This window comes from Gymnogyps californianus, chromosome 10, assembly GCF_018139145.2.
Source record: "Gymnogyps californianus isolate 813 chromosome 10, ASM1813914v2, whole genome shotgun sequence".
Taxonomy (NCBI): Eukaryota; Metazoa; Chordata; class Aves; order Accipitriformes; family Cathartidae; genus Gymnogyps; species Gymnogyps californianus.
Window position 1 is genome coordinate 18,782,975 of NC_059480.1, and position 19,804 is coordinate 18,802,778.

Genomic DNA, 19,804 nt, shown 5'->3' on the forward strand with positions numbered 1-19,804 from the left:
GGTCTTTTCTTACATCCTTTTGCAGAAGGCAGCAGAGTATGCACGCTTAGTGTTGACTCCTTTTGCTTTCACACTCCCAAAAAGCATTATATATTGCAGTATAAACTTCACACACACATAAATGATTGCAGAACAGGGCCTCTTATAATCATAGTCCATTTAGAAATCCTTACACCTTTTTTCTTTACTTCCTCAGTGTCTGATTCCTATTTTATCACAACTCTCGGATCCAGGTGCTTTCATGAACCTTTCCTTCTTCTGTTTAGAAACACTATTATAATTTCCTATTTGAAGGGAAAGGAACAGCCTTTCAAGAAATTAAGAAAATAAATGAAGATGCCAACATTTGTTAAAGCAGGCACAGCAGAGGTTTATTACTCACAGTGTTTTCTTTTGTTGTTTCATCATTCCACAACAGATGTGGAACGTTTTGACCACTTAAAATTCAGCCGCAAGCATCCCAGATGCTTTCAATTTTCAAAGTTCAACAGGAGCAAGCATAAATTATGGTAGGATGTAGTTAAAAGCAGAAGTAGAATATTACATATTTCTCAGACATAAAACTAATGGAAGACTTGATTCTCCTCTCAAATATTTCCAATTATTCCCTTCCATTTGGTGAAAACCCCAGGGCTCTAACACACTGTAAAGTTTGCTACTGCGGAACAAATGCAGATTTGACATCATTGACAGTTTTCACCTTTTTAATAGAAGACATTTTAAAACTTTCAACATTACTCCATTTTTATTGAGGAAAATATAACATCTAAAAAATCCTCCTTGAATAAGAAACACTTTCAAACATAAATTAAGAAAAATCTCTTAAACTTTGTATTTCTTACAGTGAGGGCAGATCTCGCATAAAACACATTCTTACAGATTTACAAAAGCAGTCTGACCTGATAGTTCATAAACAAAAGTTTTCAAGTCTTATCTTTTTCCTTTGTGGTGTTCATTAAAGAAAAACTCACCCAAAAAAAGAAAAAATCTTTCTTTTCAACCCACCATTTGCATGGTTCAATAAAGGGCCCATGATAAAGTGCTCAGCAGCATGACTGGCAGTGTAGGATACAAGCTTGGACTTTCTCTACTCCAGTGTATTTTGATGGTTCTTGAGGTATGTCCTACCTGAAAAAAGACTCCAGTTTCTTTCCTCTATGTTTACCCCTTTGGTCTCCTGAAGTTATTCTGTAAGCTTGAATTCCCGCCCCCCCAAATATTATTTCATTATGCACATACGTTTTCTGGTTTTCTTCCAAAACTGCAGCTTGGGTTAAAACATGCACATATTCTTCACTTGTATTTTTGAAGAACTGAGGTACATTATGATTTGCTGTACAATGCTGGTTCTAGAAAACACGGGAAGAACAAATATTCAGAGTGTACATGATTAAGGAGGTATTTTTACAAAGAAGTCGTCGTAGGCCTGACAGTTGGTACCAGTGAAAAACAGCTGGGCTAAGAGTATCTTCTTGTTATTCCATTTAAAACTGAAAACAGCAAGAGGTGAGGCATTCCTCGGCTTTCCGATGTTTCTTGAAATGACAGTGTGAGAATTCTAGATTACCTTTTCATCACAGTTGTAAATGAAATCTATAAGAAAATGAACAATGCAGGAAAAAAAGCTATTTCATGAGTTAACTTTTTTGTCAAGAAAGAGAAGAAATTCATAAGGAATTAAAGTAAATCAGAGAAAATAAAGATTTAGAAATTAAGGACAAAATGCAAGCTTTTCCTGTGAAACATCTTAAAAAACCTGAAACTCATAAATCCCATCACTTCCGTAATTAGAAAACACATACACCAACTTTTATAAAAATACACTGCCATCCAGCTCTGCTGTGATGCACCCCTTAGAAATCAATAACACAACTTCTCAGTAAGGCAGACTGCCTACATCCTTCAGAGGTTAAACCCCTGAAAACACTGAATGATTTAAAGTCCAGTCTTTAGAAATGCCTATGGTGTTGAAGATTAGATTCAGACATTAATTTCTGCCACTGATAAGGAAACTGTAACTGCCATTTCCAAATTCTTCTTTTTCAAGTCCTGAAGAATCTAAACTGTTTGTTCCCTTGACATCAGGGAGCACCCTTTGCCCAAGTCCAACTGTTTTCATGGAATTATATAAGAAATATCTTAGAACTTATTCCTTCTGTAATAATGGCCTTGCAATGTTCTGTTTCCAAAACAGCAGCAATAAAGGACTTCATTACTTACTTCAGCTCCTAAATACTAAAGTGACAAGCACCATGATGAAAGTACACACAGGTCTTTGCCCATTTTTGTGAAGCACACAAAATCCATACTGTTTGGTGTGATGTTAAGGACAAAATGTAATCATTGGTCAACATGACCTAGATTAAGAAAATTAGTAAACCAGTTCTAATCTTGGGTGAAGAGCTTTTCCTAAGATTTTTGTTTTGTTTTTATTAAAACTTCAAAGGGAAAGAGCCAAGTATCTAGACGGTCTTGCTCTCACCTAATAAGCAGAGTATTATCAAGGGCATGCTTTGATCCACCAACCAAACCAGGTATCTTTAAACAATTGTTAAAATAATACATTCAAAGTTCTCCTCTCCACCCAGTAAAAATACCATAAGTATTAGGTACTCAGCATTCACATCCAACTCTTCAATATTACATGCATATCTAAGCAAGCAAAACACAATACCAAAATATTAAATAGGTGGCATTAACTTGATCAGAACGGCTCACACACCAAGAAGGATTACAATGGTAGGATGCTACATGGGCTGGCTGTAAGGAAACAAATAAAAAACTAAACTCTAGTGTGGTGAAAGCTAATCTTTGGATTGCCTGTTTGCTTTTCTTCTCTTTTTGCTGTGTTTTCTTAAGTCTTTACAACATTATAATATCATTAGAATTTCTAAATCGCAATATGTCGGATCCCAAATTAATATCAAAGCCAATCAGATGGAGGAAGGATACAATATATAATTAAAGCTAGCAGATCTATGGTGACACCAACAATGAATACACCAAAATATATCCAAATGCATAAAGAGTGTTTACACTCTTGAAAGCAAATGTAAAAGTCAAGTAAAACCACCTACTCATCACTAATAGTCCAATTTCTCACAGACGTTACAGCAGAGGTAGGTACTGGGGAAAGACTTGAGGGAGTAAATAATAACTTTATAAAATAGTTATACAGAAGCTTCCGCATATCTGAGTGGTGTGAAAAGACAAATTTTGTTAGCTGCTAACAAATGCTACTTTTCTGGCTGAGAAACAAAAAAACCCCCAAAGATTAACTGCTTTACTGATTATCAGTTTGCAGCAGGTAAATGAGAAGATTCGAAGTGCAGTCCACTGGTACATGACTCTCAATATTAGTTAATACATAAGCCTCAATGATGTCTCTGCGACACCTTTACAACAACTGAAATTAAAAATGTATCACTTACTTCTTGCAATACTTGTCCAAGTGTCTCCCGGCTGTGAATGCGCTTCCTGTTGAAAACCAAAATCACACTTATTTCTGCACAAAGCATTGGGGGGATCTTGTAAACAACAATCATTTATCCCACTTCAAAAGGAGAAGATTGTTATGCTAGGCTTTGTTCCACATCCTTATGGAATATTGACGCAGTTTTATGGACTCTTAATGCAATCTTATGGAATCTACAAATTCTGATTCAGACCTGTTACTATTCTCATCAGGAGGAACTACCTGCAATAAGGCTTGCAACAGATTGCAGCTTCTCAAAAAACAACCCTGCTTATTAAAAGGCTTAGTAAAATTTCATCATAAATCCTAATATCTGGACATAGCTGACGCTCAGTTGCTGTAGTGCCATCTTCTCCAGCACTAGACATCATCATTATTCAGTAATTGATGCAAGATTACAAATACTTTCTTTTTACTCATTCTTCCAACATAGTCAAAGCAGTAAGCAGCGCTTGCAAACATAACAGCAATACAAAGACTTTAAAAAAAAAGATTATTTTCTATCAAAAGTGAGAAGACATGTCACTACATTTATTGTTTCCAAACATCCTGTAATGCATGCACTAAGAATACTAGAAATGCAAATAGGAGGCAACATATTTTTACCTGTCTATTTTGGTTGCTATGACCACTGTAAAATTGCCTTCTGTATTGGGCAAGTATGTAGAAGGTATAATTACGTAACTTCCCGCAGGAAGTCTGCAAAATTGGCTTACTTCCTGTGAATAGCAATGAGGTACACAGCTAACCAGTGGCTCCAAGTGCAGAAAGGAGGAAGTATGTGGTTTCCAGCTGCTGTCAGGCACCTGCACAAAAGAATGAAAACATGCCTACCTTTTCATATGTTTCAGGCCTCACAATGCTAAATTTCTGCTATACCATAGCATGGTATGTTCCATATCTATTCCACTCCAAATACTCACTCTTCTGTACAGAGCTATATGAGAGGGATGGGAAGGCTTCCAGAAAGCCCAGATGGCAGTATCAAGTACAGATAAATCATTCCTACCATGTTTGTAGACAGTTTATACAACCCATTACCCACATAGCTCAAAAGCTTTTTCTATTGTCTAACCTCACTCTTCCTCGCTGCAGCCTAATGCCCTTGTTTTTCACCTCACGGATATGGTGAACAGACTATGTCCTTCCTCTTTCTAGTGGCCTTTCCTGTACTAAAAGTTCATATTAGACTTCTCAGTCTCCTATAGGCATGAAAAAAGCCATTCTTTCAATCTTTCTTCACATATTGTATATTTGAAGCTGTATGATCACTCCTAATCCTCAACTCCAGACTCTCCATTTAAGCACACCTTTTTTGAAGCACGTTTTCTGAAAATAAAGCTAGCTTTCTCTGCAAAGTATCCACCTAACCAGAAGCTTCCCATCCTACACTTATGCAGCTGATCACTGGCACATACGTGTACAACCTGTATTTGTCCATATCAAATCACATCTTGTTTTGTTTCAGATCATCTGTTCAACGTATCAGTCCTTTTGAATTCTAATCTTGTCTGTGGATCCAACACCACTTGCCAACGGACAAGTAAATAATTATTAGAGATGGAGAAAGTAAGTTTTCATGATCAATTACCAAAAAGTCTGGTCTTCAACCACTAAGACACTGAGAATTCTTTGCAAATCCTCAAAGGAGTTCATAGTTTCTAAAACTAATTTAGAATGTTGGAAGGATTCAGTGGAATCAATTATCTGGTTACTATGCCACCTAGCATGTAGTTATTCCATATCTTTCACGGGCATTACTTCACAGGACCAGCCTGTGTTTCTCCTAGAAGCAGCACGTCCCTTGCCAAGTGCAAGGAGCACTGAACTGACAGGCTTACCTTCACACTTGGCAAATGAGGAATCAAACTGACCAGAAGTCTTACCTGGAAAATATGGAAACCTATTGGACGACACTTGCTATCTTGGCAGTGCTGACGGAGGGTAACTTTCACACTGCTTTTTCCTGGTCCTGCAGGAATGGAGAGGGGAAAGCAGGGATTGATATGGAAGGAGGGGAAGTTCCTGCTACCTCCAGCACTTTGCCCATTTTTCCAGCATCCATGCAGCTGCACTGTCTCCCATTCACCTGCTGGGAGTTCTTCACAGAGGGCGGCATCTGTGGGTGGTGGCTTTAGCTCACTATCAAATGTAAGAGAGAAAAGAAACTAAAATGTATAAAACCTGTATGATTTCACAAAATCTAGAGCACCAGCTCACAAAAATGAACTAGTATTACATAAACTTACATGAATACAATTCCTCCAAACTTTCAGCACAGAGAAAGAGAGAACTGTACAACTCTAAGTCCTTAGATAATTCACAGAACTCCAGAAGAACAACATAGCATATACAAACCATGCACTAAAACCAGATAAGATTTTTGTACATTCATGAAGTAATGCAGCTTACATATTTTTTCCTCAATACCCTTGTGCTGTTTGTCCCATTTGAAAGCAATACAACTGAGTGTCTTCTGGAGTACACATGAGCACCTCAGTAAGTCCAAAGCACACACTGCATTCTTTTCTCTATTCACTATGTCTTTAATCAGAGGAAACTACCATTTTACCTGCTGACTTGATCACTGTAATGTTAACCCTATTTTGATCCTAGCCCAGCACTGCTTTTCACAGCCATATGAAAAATCTAGTATTATCAATTGTGCAACATTTGAAGCCATATTTCAGCATAACTTGAAACATACCATGTGTTCTTATTTCCAATTTTCCAGTTGAGAATGCATAACAGCTGTTGCTGTTATGATATTCTGTGATTGTCCATTCTAGATACACATCCAGGCTGGCACCTCTGTTTCAGATGAGGAAGTGTTATACTTAACAGCAATACTACAAATTTTATCCCATCACTGAAAATGCAGCATGTTCTACAGACGAAATATGTCCAGAAACCAAATATATTGCCGGTAAGAAGTACACAACTTCCACCCATACAGCAAAATTAGCCTCAGTTTTGCAGACTTTTATTCGGTCTAAAACTTGATGCCACCTTGCTTCCAAATTCCGCAGAGTAAATGATTAATGCATGTTCTGGCTTTGTAGTGTGACTTTCCAGCTTCTTTCCAAGGAGATACAAGTTGATAGTATACTACCAGAATACAAAAAATTTGAACAGCTTTTAAATATGTTGCCAACAGTACGTTTTACCTCTGTATATAGCTTACCTGGCACAAGCTGTTAGACAACCTCAGATTTTTTTCAGGTTTATTGGAAGAAGGTACAACTTTGCTGACTCGACACACCTACTGATCACTGTGTCTTCTTAAGTATTTATTTCAAGGCTGTTGTCACCAATACAGAATTGCTCATGAATAATTGACTTTTAAGTGCTGAGATAGCTATGTAATCAGCTACAGTTAAAAAAGTTAAAAGTCATCAGAAGCTACTGGACTGACATTGCTGATATTTCCTGTTGTATAAGCAAGCATTTTTATACAGAAGGAAAAGATTGTTCCAAGTCCATTATAAAAGTCTATTTGGTGTCATAAGTTATGAGGAAAGATCAGCTAGAACACAATATGCAGTGATCCTTGCAAGAATTTTATCATAATGCTGGTAAACTTCTTGAGGCCTTCACAAGTAAGAAGTTCAGCTGTACTGTCAGTGTTGTATGCTTTCGTTCAAAAAACAATTCTTCGTTCAGCTAAAGACAACAGTGTAAACGCCAGTGCTATTTTCCACACCTGTCCTGAAAAGATGAGCTGTGAGTATTACACCGAGTCCACTGCTGATGAGCCATTTGCATTTGAAGCTGTACTGCTCACTAATAACAATGTTGCATGTCAGGCAATTTGCTAGTATGTGTTTTCCAGCACACAGGATAATATACTGCTCTCCTTTTCCCTCGCTGATCGCAATAGTAACAGTTGCTTTTAACTTCTGTGGTACATCTTCATTTTTCCATACATTAAGAAAGAACTTCCACACGTTGAGACACATGTTCTGCAGAAACCTATTCAGTTCTTTTACAAAATACACACTTTCTCAAAACACTAGTCTGCAGTTTAGAGTCAAGATGCTACTCATCTGACTACTTCTGACTGATATTTTAACAAGCGGTAGTAGCAGCTTCATGCAAAAACCAAGGAGATCAAACACTACTTACATGAATTCAAAGACAAAACAATGCTGTTACTTGGTACTCTGCACAATCCTTCAAAAACATTTTGAACATTTACACTTAGTGCTATACTTCATATATTTGTTTATGTCAACAACTGTAAGAAATTTTCTGTTTTAAACCTACCTGAGAGAGATCCTTCCCGTTGAAAACACACGAAGCAAGAAATTCCCTATTGCATCTTTCAGAAAAGTGCTGGGAACAACAAGATAAAACCCAGGCGAAAGGTCACAGCATACATGCACTTCTCTGTCATAGGAATGGCAGACGGTACCTACAACTGGAGGAGCAGAGAGGGTCTTTGGAAGGTTAAATCGTTTCTTCTCCACCTAGAATAGATGCATAATGATGCATGGTGTTTTAGGGAAAATGAGGAGTTTTTAATAAAACTAAAAATGATCAAATATTGTTTAAAACATTTTTAAACATGCATACATTCACAAAAGGAAACAAGTAAGGAGGAGAGTATTACCAGATAAGCTGAACATCAAAGAGGAGTAGGAAGAGTTAATATTCAGGAGGAGTAAATTTAGGAATAGTCATCAAATAATCAGCCTGAAATGTCAAGCGCTAGTTTGGAACAGTGCTAGAAGTTCTGCTACTTGGCACTCAGTGATAAGAAGAAAGTACTAGTCCACTAACAGTTTGTACAGACAGTAACTGCATTGTGAGATAAACAGGATCACTCTAACATAAATCAGAGATGTAAAATGCGTGAACAGTTGAATCATATCACTGCCGTAGGAAATGAATGATTTTACTCATATGTTTCAGTAATGCTTTAAAACTTCTATTTGCAAAAACAAAAATGTCACTCCCGTATTACCTTCCAGACGTGCAGTCCCACAGCCTGATAATTCTTCCCCTGTGTGCCTTCAGTCAAAGATAGATTTTCCTCTGCTAAGTGAGTCAGATTTTTAATTCTTCCGGCCCAGTCAGCACTGTATTTCCTGTGTTTCTGCAGCAGAGCAATGCACACCTCGCTCTTTTCACAGACTCTCAGCCAAAACTTAGGGTTGGTAGGGAAACTGCTGTTGTTACGGCAGCCACCTGCAGACCGGCCTCTCACCCAGGATCCAAAAAGATTCTGCGAGTGATACAGCACTTTCTCTAACAAAATAAGAAAAACATGGTGCGGATTTCAGACACCAGAGGCTACTTAATTTTATACAACAGATACATGGCAGAGATCCCGCAGCCCAAGAAAACATGCTGCCATGGCCCTGACACTTTCTCCAAGCATATATTCATGATCAACATCTTGAGAGGCATGAGAATGAATGTCACAACTGGTAATGGCAGATTGATGACATGATTTTTACAACAAGAAACTGTTCCTAGAAATCGGAAGTTTATCTCCCATCCAAAAAAAAAAAAAAAAAAAAAAATCACAAGGCTGTCTAGAACAACAGCCTTCTAGATAGAGAACACTAATCTCTCGACAAACTGGCAGGTAACTAGATCTCAGAGAAATATCACAGAGTCCTCTAAAGATCTTCAGTTTCCTCTTGTCCCTCTATTCTTCCCAGCAGAAACAGAAAAGGCCTATGGATCTAAAGGAGAGGGAAAGACTGAGAAAGAGAAATTATGGTCTAGTTGCATCCATTTGCAATTCAAATCAGTCTTTCCCATTGACGTAACATTATTTGTACAAGAAAGATGTTTTCTCATACCACACCTGTATAGAGGCTCTGAAGTTGTCCTTCCTCATTGACTGGAAAGCCCATGGTAATCTCATCAAATTCCCTGAAAAATTCCTCTTCATCAACCCAGAATTCTCCCTCTTGGATCTGAGAGAGCAGTTCTGAGGCGACTACTGGATCTAGCTGGCTCCATCCTTGACCACTGCACATAAGACAAAAGTTAACATTTAGTTCTTTGCCCAACAAAGTTCCATAACAATGTTCTATCAAATATCCTATGGAGCAGGACAATAAGAAGAGGTTTCTTCATTTTATTGTCAAATACTTGCATTGAATATTTCTGTATACACATTCCTTGTCAGTGAGAGGGATAATAGGAAGCATGAATCACAACATATCAAAGAAAACTTAGAAATAACCTAACACCAGATTGGATACAGCAGCATACTTCTAGGTGAAATAGCTACTTTGCTTACAACAGACAGTACAGTCCAAAGTGTGAGAGAAAAATCAAGGTTTTAACAGTTGTTAAAAATAGCAACGAAAAAGTAAAACAAGCTGCACAGTGACTGTTCTGAAAGAATTTTAATGCTGTACAGTGAACATCAAAAACCACTGTCTATATGAAGCAGCTCGTTATCCGATGAGTCTGCTGGCTAAGTCATGATAAACCAAGAATTTAAACACCTCATTATTCAGGGCCCATTAAAAGCTAGTACTTTCAACATTTTCGATTGTTTCACTAACAACAAAGAACAGTTCTGCACTTGAATAAAACAGGGCTCTAAGGCCACCCAATGAAATGCTATTCTCTTGCAACTACATGGCTAGTTACTGTTTGGCAAAGAAACTACAAGAGACCAAGTGTATAACCAAAACTCTGCCAAAAGCAAAAAACATCAACTTAAGTCTCAATTAATGTGATCAAGACATCTTTTCAAGTCAGGGGAAAAAACTCCATTTCTCTAAAACGTTTATTAACACAATCGTATTGTTACCATATTTTAATGCTGAAAGCTTGCTCCTTGGGTCAAGAATTGTATGTTCTTTTGTACAGTCTAAATATGCTAACACTTTCCAAAATAAGCTAGTAGGGTCTGCCCTTTCATTCTTGTCACTTTGCTATACGAACTGCTAAACATATTTCTGTGTTTCCTTTAAACAGATCTCTTCTTTATATCTACTCTTCTTTATATCAACTCGATTCCAGCTTCTCCTACTCATATTAATCTACAGAAATGGAGCACACAAGCAAAAAACATAATCATCTTTCCTTCTGCTATATTGTTTTATACATACTCCTTTGCTTGTCCTCCGCAACTGAGACAAGATCAAATGAGAAGAGCCGAGTAAAGCTGAGTGACTACTTAATAAGTCACAAACATCTTATGAGCGAAGATACTTAGATCAATTGCAGAACAACAAAAAAGCACCACGAAAATCAGAGACAGAAAATAAACCAACATCTTAAGTTTATCTCTACAAAAAGATATGATGCTTTGATAAACAAAAAAAATTTGGTATTAAAAAAAATTTAGATTACCAGAACTAATAGATCAAAATGACTAGCCTTAGAACCAATGAACTGTGTGAACTACTGAACTCTCTAAAAACCTGCATACAAACTGAAGTTTCCCTCCTCCGCTATAACCTATTAGCAATATATGCCTATCCAATACATAGATATGCTTTGTGCTTCAGGACTTTCACAAATGATTTTCCAAATGAAAATAAACGTACTCACCCCTCACACCATGGACCTCTCCAGCACCGCCTCCCCCAAGGATTTCTTATTCGTAGTAGGAAGATTTCCTTGCCTGACACTTCAGACAGATTCAACATGTCTATCACAATAAAGGCATGAAATTCTCCTAGTTCGCTTGCACCTGAATAAAAAAAACCAACCAACCAAACAAACATTTGAAAGTAAACAAGAGAACCTGCTCCATATTTTACAATGAATGACATTAAACTACCCTGTGAAAGAAGGCAATTTTGAGATAAAAGGAAATTGGTTTTAGATCAGTATAAAAACAGCATAAAAAAAGCAAAGAGTTCATTTTAGTTGTGACTATATAGAAATAAAATAAATGAAAATTTTAAAGCGTATTAACTCACTACTTGATCTCAAACATCTACAAATTCTTGGTGCTGAAATTCATTGGGGTTTTTAAGGTTGTTTTTTAAGTGCTTTTTCGGGGGGTGAGGGGTCTGCGTTTGTTTTTGAGAACTGACCATATTAGCATCTAATACAAAAAGCACTCCTCAAAGGCACCCTCCATCCTGAACTCAATAACATCCTTAAATCTTTATTTATCCAAGGTTATATAAAATTGCACCATGAAACTCCTATGGTACTAGAATCAGCACTATGCATTTGCTGGCTGCCTTGTGCTCTGACTCCTGTTAAATAGAGACATTTACTTTAAAAATGTCTAGAACTTTACTACTACCTTGTCTGGAATTGAGGACTGAGCAGCTTATTACACACTGTTCCTTCAGATTCATTAATCTCCTAAAGACTGCTTTCTCCAAAACCATGCCAGCCTTCTCTTTCTCCATGTTTCTTCCAGGGCCTTTCAGAGTCCATCTTTCAGCAACTCCTCCAGTCAGATCAACCAAAGCATCTGCCACCTGTCCTGCCCACAACTGTTCGTAAGATCCATGCACTCTATAAAAATAAAAAAACCAAGAAAAGTTTCTAGAAACAGCAGAACTAAAGAAACACGGTTCTTACGTACTTTCAACTCCACTCTATATCACAGTCATGACCGTACCCTACCTCATATCCCCAAGTAGGCAAGAGAAAGCACATACTATTTTATTTACACAGAATACAGCATCCAAAGAATATGTAAGCCATCAGACACTCCACTGTTTGATGGGAAGTTTATTACAATTCATTCCATCCTATATAGAAACTGCTCTAGTCTAGTACTAGTCATTTGTACCTTATTATCTGTGCACTACATGATCTTTTGTGATATACTAACAGCATTCTGTATAAATAAATAACATTTCTTCCTCTTCTTCAATTATTCTTTGTTCACTCTGCACAAACAACCAGAGTAGAACTTCCTTCAACAATTTAAGTAAATCAAGAGACTACCCTACCTGATGCAGCGGATGCAAAAGATAACAAAAGAAATCAAGACTGTAATAGAATAATAAGACAAGATACAATGATAAGATCTCTACAGAAAACAAAGAATATTACCTTTCAAACCTACAGAGAAGCTTTAACATGCCATTGCTGCTTCACAACTTCTGCTCAATGTATCCACAGTTGAATAAATTAGTTCATACTTAAAGTCTTTTTCTGCCCTCTGCTGGCAACCACACAATCTTTCGTCCAAGTTCTTTTGGACATTTGAGGTCTATCTTACCAGTGCACCTTGTCTCCAAATTGTTTTGTCCATCTGGACAGCATTTTGATGGATGTGTCATAAAATAGCTGCATTTTCAAATACAATAACAATATGGTTGTTTCTTCTCAAAATAATAAACTATCAAATTAAGCAAAAGAGCAGTGAAACTCATACAACCAGAGCCTCAACTAGTATAAACTTACGTAATGTTGTTGCTTTCCATGAAAATATTTGCATGCTTTCTGCTTCTCATTGAGCCCTCAGCTGCCCTCAAATGCTGCACTAGTAAAATATTTCCCTTTAATAAATTAGATGACCCATGGATAGTGACTTCATGAACATAATTTGAATCCTGATAATTCACTGCAGCTCTTACTTTTCATCATAATTCTCTCCCTAAGACTATCTTACCTCATATGCAACTAGAAAGGCACTTTACAGATCTACAGTTTAAAGAGTGACTTCTGCACAACCCAGCTAGCAGCCGTTGTAGTTTTTATTGAATAATACACAGATCTACGCCCAAAGCATTCAGATAAAATAAGTAAGCAGTAGGTATACAGGTACTGTACATCCCTTTACTTCCCTCAATAACAGTGTTCACATACTTTGCATAAGCTTTTTCCAATAGTGGAAGCCAAAACAAATCCTCTGTCTGACACTGGGAAAAGCAGAGTTTACCACCAAGGCAAGGCAAACGATCGTCAATGGTCACTTCCACCCAGTGTCCAAACTGCCAGACTCGACAAGTGAAACAGCCTTGATATGACTCATCTGTCCAGCTGGGCTGACCTGGAGGGATTACCTAGATGGCAAAAGCCAAAATCAAAGACAAATAATGACTTTTTTTTTGTAAACAAAACCAGTTTAAAATATGCTGAATATCAACCATTTGTAATAATCACAGAAAAAAATACCACAACAAAACCAGTAAAATTAAGCATAACAAAACTGATACTCATATAGAGGCTTGGGATTCAAGAACAATATACAAATGTAAATTAGGTGAAGAAAACTTCTGAAACATGAAACTTCTCTATACCTTATTCAGTAGGTATTTACTCTTCTGCAAAGCTACACAGGCACACAGGAACCAACAGTCTCCCAAAATTCCCTGTTTCACTTGCACATCCTGCAGATTGTTTGAAAATAACCGAGGAGTAGAACAAATGTCCTAAAATTAAAAGAAGGGGAGTTAAAGCCAAATCCTGCATGACATTCTAAGGAAGTCTGTGTTTCAGGGAATGGGAGGGCTCCAGAGACCTCTCACAAAATAAGGGAATTTTTACCTCTAGAACATTTCCTTTTCAGACACAGCCTAAGCAAGCAATAACAAATTACTGCCTTGTGGCTATTTCACAGGTACTTTATGTGAGGTAAATCTAGTTCCCACATGAATTTTAGTACACAAATGTCACCATCAGGTGCAACCTTAGCAGAGGCACCAATAAGTGAAAGACAACATAATTCATCAGCTCCTTGCTAGACACATGATCAACTGTGATAGAACTGATGCCATTCACATTGAACCGCACATCCCAAGTTACAAAAAACTCCAAATTAGCATAAGAGAAAAACCTTTCCTAGGGCAAATAAAAATAGATTACTTGGTAGCAAAAGAGGTAATTTCAAATGCAAAGTCCTGAACGCTTAATCAGATCTGAAAGTGAGTTTTTAAAATGGTTCTTCTCTCACCTGCAAACACTGCAAGAGATGGAAATTAACTGACCAGCCCTCAGTAGTAATCAAGGTGTAAGCTAAAAAAGCAGAAAGTTGCACACTGGGCTCCGTGAAGTCCTTTTTTTGCCAATTCTCTCTGATAACCAACAGCTCTATCACTGTTCTACAGCCATCCCCAGATGCAGGGCAGAAAAACAATACCACTAAAGACAACATGCTTTTTTTCTCCGTTACACTTTTATAGCCTTTTTTGCCCCCCCCCCCCCCCGCAAAGGCAGTATCATAAATACTTCAGTTTAAATGAATGTACTGCAGAAATGCACTCTAAACTTTTTAGCTCTCATATGGCTTGCTCTGAGAGCCAGCTGTAAGTTTAAAAGCAATACAAGTCATATGACAAGTTATAACCTTAAAAAAGTTTTCTTTCTTGTTATCAAAGAAATCAACAATAGCAAAAAATAAAGCAGTATCTTTCTGAAAAACTCTTAAATCCAGTTATTTGTTTTCAAGACAGTTATGCAATATATCAAAAAATTTGGGAATGACATAATGCTGTTTTTTAACTTGGTATGGGCATTATTTGCACAATGAAACATATTTATAATAAAATACCTGAATTTCTACTAGTGCCATGAAATTCAAAAGTTCTACAACAGGATTTAAATCAAACCTACAAACAAGCACCCAGACTTAAAAACTATAATTCATATATCGTTAACACTGACATACACTGGTTTTATCACTTCTGTATTTCTAAACAATAAAACCACCCAGAAGCAGTCATTCAATCCTAACTACCATTTACTACCTTAAAGTCCAGTTCTGCTAAAATCACAGTCTTTTATACCTTAAAACTCACCTTAGGTCTCAACCAAGATATCTCGCCTCTGAATTGGGCAAGCGGGGTACAATAATCAAAAAATATAGAGGTATCACTGGCTGGAAACGTGGGGTCTGTGTAAAGGTCTCTTTTCACGACTAATTGCTTTTTCTCTCCCAGCATTTTCAACACAATCCTAAGTAGCTTTGCCGGCTATTTCCACGACTTTATATTGCCAAGCACCAACCTACAATACAAGCGAGCATTACTCAGGAATTGTAACTGAGAAACAAATAAGCAAGACAGATTTATTTAGGAACAGAAAGCCTCTCACTCTTTCCACGGAGCACCTTGAACCACGCCATTGCTGGCTTCTTTCAGCAACTGATACCACCCTAGAGGTTCCCCGCTCTGCTGGAAAAGAGAAGGGGGGTCTCAGAGGAGACCTACACCCAGGAGCCCACTTAGACCCCTTCCGCGCCCCTCTACGCGCACCCTCCCCACAAGGCCCCCTCCACCAACACCCCCTTCCTCACAACCAGCCCCGACAAGGCCCCCTCCACACACACCTCCTCCTACCCACGAGCCCCCCCGCCCCGCAGACACCCTTCGCCACACACACATCCACCCACCCCAGCCATCTCCTCACCGCGGGGCACGCCCCGCCGCCATGCCTGGGGCGGCCGTTACCGCGGCAACGCCGGACACTCTCTCACCACCCCCTCAGCCTCTTGTCCAGCCCAGAGGTAACGGATTGGGCCACCGACCAATGAAGAGGCGGCAGGCGAGCACGTGATGCACGCACCACCAATCCGCCGCGGCCTGCGGAGCGGGGAAGGGACGGGTCCCAGCGTGCCCCGCGGCGGGAGGGCCCAGCCCGCGGCCGCAGTGGTCTCCGGCGGGAGTGGCGGCCGCCCGCACCCTGCGGGGAGCCAGGCCGGCGGGGGCCGCGAGTGCCCGGGCACCCCGGGATTCACGAGCCCCGGCGGTATTCCGTATATCAGGAATACCTGGAAGAAACTGGAAAGTCTCCTCATCAGAGCTGGAGGAGGAAAGCTTAACGGTCACCTGAACAGCTCTTAGAGGCTGAGGGAAACGAAGCCAAACTGTATTTTCGCGAAGGTTACGACAAATTGTTGACCCTCACAAAGTGGTTTCTCGAGATAATGGCAAAGATCTCAGATAGTTTATCACCAAATAATTGTCCAAGGGCTGAACTCACAAAGGAAATAACATCGCTTCTCGTACTTTGATAGCTACTACTGCCTAGTGAAATAGAAAAAATACATTCAAGAATACTGACTTGCTATAAACAAGAACAATGACAAAGGAAAGATGCAGAAATACAAGGCCCCTTGCAGGCCATCCTTCAGTAAACCACTGCTAGTTCCAAGGTTTTGGGGCCGGGTCAAGGCATGCTGAAGCAGGCTGCTTGCTTTTTTGCATTTGGGCCTTTTATGTTAGTGTTTCTCAAGAAATTCAAGTGTGGTCAAGTAAGCAGGCTGCTGAGCCAGCATGAGAGGACGTGATGTTTACCAAAAAAGCTGTTTTTCACACTCACCTATAATGATGGGTTTGAATCTAAGGGTTATGTCACCTGGTCCTTGGGTAGAGAGGTTGTCTTAACGAGAGAGATCCACAGAAAACACTGGTCTGATTCGTTTCTATCAGAAATGAATGCAGAAATCCTCCTCTCAAACCTCTGCCTTAGCAGAATGGCAATACTCACAGGTAACTGCAAGAGCTGTCCAACCACTGACTGATCCAGAAACACATTCTCTGCCCCTTGCTTACGCCCGTTGGACAGACACAAGGCTTCTCCCCTGCATACGGCGAATTTAATCAACAAACAAGACTGTTCACATTCGAGTTTTGACCCTTTCGGCAGCAAAGGAAACATTGCCGTCAGTAAGAATAAGGACCCCTCTTGTCTATGGCTCATGCAAGAGAGCTGCAGCTGCATGGGCTGCAAGTGAGCTGACACAGGAGAGGTCTGTTGGGGGAGGGAAAGGGAAAAAAAGGCCTCTGTCTCAGGAACAGTGAGGCTCTCATCTGTGCGATTTCACCCTTGCTGCTTTCTTTAGGAAACAGCGATCACAGATCACAACTGCATAAATTCCATGAAAGGACAGATTCTGGAAAGCAGTATGAATGTTGAGCTCTAACTGTAAATATAGTAGATCCAACCTGGAACAGTGAACTAGTGAAACATGTAACAGTATTTATTTATGATGCTTTAGAAGAAGGAAAGAGATGGACATTATCTTGGTCTCTAAGATATCTGACATGCTTTCCTCACCCCACTGCAAAGTTGGAAACGGGCAAATTCATCCATTAAGCAGCTCGTGATTTTTTTTTCTATTAACCCCAAACTCTTTGGAACAAAAGCAGCAGAGAATTTTCTCTGTTGCCTTTTGGCAATCCTGCTGGATTAAACTATCCCCGAAGACAGAAACACAGGTCTATGCAGACAGTAAGTCTTGAAGAGAGTATTTTAAGACAAAATAACACTTGCCTTTTTGTCAATCTGTTTCTCAGTGCATTTTACACAGGTGCTTCATATTTCATTGTAAAAGAGGAAGGCAGACACTGAGAGGCTGAGTCCAGTTGCTATGGAAATTTAAACAGTTAAAAGGGATTTGCATTCAGTTAAATAGCCAGCTCATTTCCACGTGAATGAAGACTATCCTTTGACAGACTAGTATCTGATATTTTCATGATCCTTTTCCAGGTTTTGGGTTTTATCAACCTCATGTTTGCTTTCGTCTCCAACTCCATGGTTCAAGGACAGGGAGAAGGGTAAAAGTGATCGAGCAATGGTGGTTGGGCCCAACGTGCGTGTTTGTTTCTGCAAACTCTGACACACCGAAGTTGTTCAAATTGCACAGGGGAGCTCTTCCAATTCTTTGGATCCTGATATCAGGCTTAGGAAGGCACAGGCTTAGTCCCTGCAGTATCGCTAGGCTGACAGTGGTCGGAGCTATGTTGGAGGAACAGCACAGAATGTCATTTTGCTTAAGGGAGATTTTGGAGGGGGTATTTGGGGTTTATGCTCAGAAGAGCATGGTATGGAAGAAGTCTCTGATGGTTTTCATCAGCCAGCCAGAAGCAGCCTGGTATCGCAGTGCTCTCTTCAGCTACTGGGAAGACAGACTCAGTCTTCTTCCAGAAAGACAGAGTGGCTTGGCCTGAGGAAGACTCCCACTGCTAAACAAAGATCTCCCTCATTACCTCAGGCACACCCGGAGGCAGAGCACAGCTCCAAACTTCCATGCGGGCTACCACAGCACACAAGAACAAGGTGGTACAAGACACCAAAATTAAAACAATGCACAAAGCTGATGCTTCCCTAGGTCATACACCTAGGGTCATACACCTGGAATGTCAACCAGTTAGTATGACTTAATCCCTGTGACGCTTTCCACCAAATCACAGGAGCATGAAGAATATCCCATCTCCAACCCTTTTCTATCCCCTCCCAATCTTCCTTAAGACCCTGCATCTCAGTAAGTATGCTTTTGGAAAAGGGTCCAATGCTCTGCAAAATCCATTAATGCCATTTCTTAAACTTTAGAGAGAGACTTGTCTCTAGTATAGTAGAACATCTTCCTTGTGGGGCACAGAGCACACTATGTTCAACATAATCCTAATTCTCTTGACAAGAAATCAGAGGTGTAAGACTTGAGTTTTCCAGTGCAAAAGGTGCATGCACATAGAGAAGGAGTGAGGGGAAGTGTTCACACAGGCTCAATCATTTAATGCAACCAGCTAGTATCCCTCTGTATAGAGTGAAAAGTCATCTCCAGAGTATGGAATAGCTTTTCTCTACACTCCTTTATCTATAAAAGAAAAGGTTGCCATGTCCATGTAAGACATGCTCTAACTGGTGCCCAAATTACTACTGTAATTAATGAAAAACCAGGATAAATGCACAATATTAATAAAAAATTCTTTTTAAGGTGGTGTGGAATACACAACAGCATTTGAGGTAAATTTTGAGAAACAGTGTGCAATTTCCACTTTAAAAGGATGATGAAACATCATGCTCCACCCCAGAACTAAAGCAATACATGAAGTGTGGAAGACATACCTTGCAGCAAGAGACCAAACAATCTGTTTTCTTTAAGAATTAAGAGGTACTTACATGGGAAAGAGGTTAGTAACAGTGAGCAGTTTATGTTTCGCAAACAAAGCAGTAGCTTCGAGAGCTGGAAGCTGAAACTAGACAAATGCAAACTAGAAATTAGGTATGCAGCTTTAGGAATGTATGTAATCAAAAGCTAAAACAACTTACCTGGGGCTTCAACAAATTCAGTGTCATTTAAATGGGGTCCTCCCAACAGAAAAATAATTCTTTGTCTCAGAGGACAGTGGCTTGATAAATCCCACACTGGGATTCCTACTGTGGTTTCTTTTATACACAAAGTCTGATATTGCGGTCATAATGACTTTAAGCTTTTATCAATCCATAGTAAAAAGTGTGAAAACATGTGTCATGTGATTTATAAGTGTTGACTGTATTGCGTTGTTTTATCTTTGGACAAACACTAACAGGGAAAACAGACTGAAGAAGTGTACTTGACCTAAGTGAATTGTGCAGTACATGTGCTTAGTATAGATGTACAGAAGGTCCCGTGTTATCCGAAAAAGGTAATGGCCAAGGTCACTGCAGTGCGAG

General features: G+C 39.2%; 1 protein-coding gene across 9 annotated transcripts; it reads right to left on the reverse strand.

Annotated features, from left to right (window-relative positions):
• Window positions 1-401: 401 nt before the first annotated feature.
• Window positions 402-15,524, reverse strand: CAPN10 (calpain 10). 9 transcript variants are annotated; one of them, XM_050902337.1, is made up of 15 exons: window positions 15,461-15,524; window positions 15,166-15,373; window positions 13,669-13,800; window positions 13,235-13,431; window positions 11,712-11,929; window positions 11,003-11,144; window positions 9,294-9,460; window positions 8,442-8,725; window positions 7,742-7,944; window positions 5,362-5,617; window positions 4,082-4,281; window positions 3,432-3,477; window positions 1,568-1,593; window positions 1,240-1,349; window positions 402-1,128 (listed from the first exon to the last, which is right to left on the reverse strand). In XM_050902337.1, exons 2-14 carry the CDS (start codon window positions 15,307-15,309, stop codon window positions 1,274-1,276), a joined length of 2,091 nt encoding a protein of 696 aa, XP_050758294.1. In that variant the 5' UTR covers window positions 15,310-15,373; window positions 15,461-15,524; the 3' UTR covers window positions 402-1,128; window positions 1,240-1,273. The 9 variants fall into 9 exon arrangements, 8 of the variants coding, with proteins under 8 accessions (XP_050758294.1, XP_050758292.1, XP_050758290.1 ...); XM_050902335.1 differs by lacking the exon at window positions 1,568-1,593 and having other exon boundaries at window positions 402-1,349; window positions 5,362-5,447; window positions 5,565-5,617; XM_050902333.1 differs by having other exon boundaries at window positions 402-1,349; window positions 4,192-4,281.
• Window positions 15,525-19,804: the final 4,280 nt, after the last annotated feature.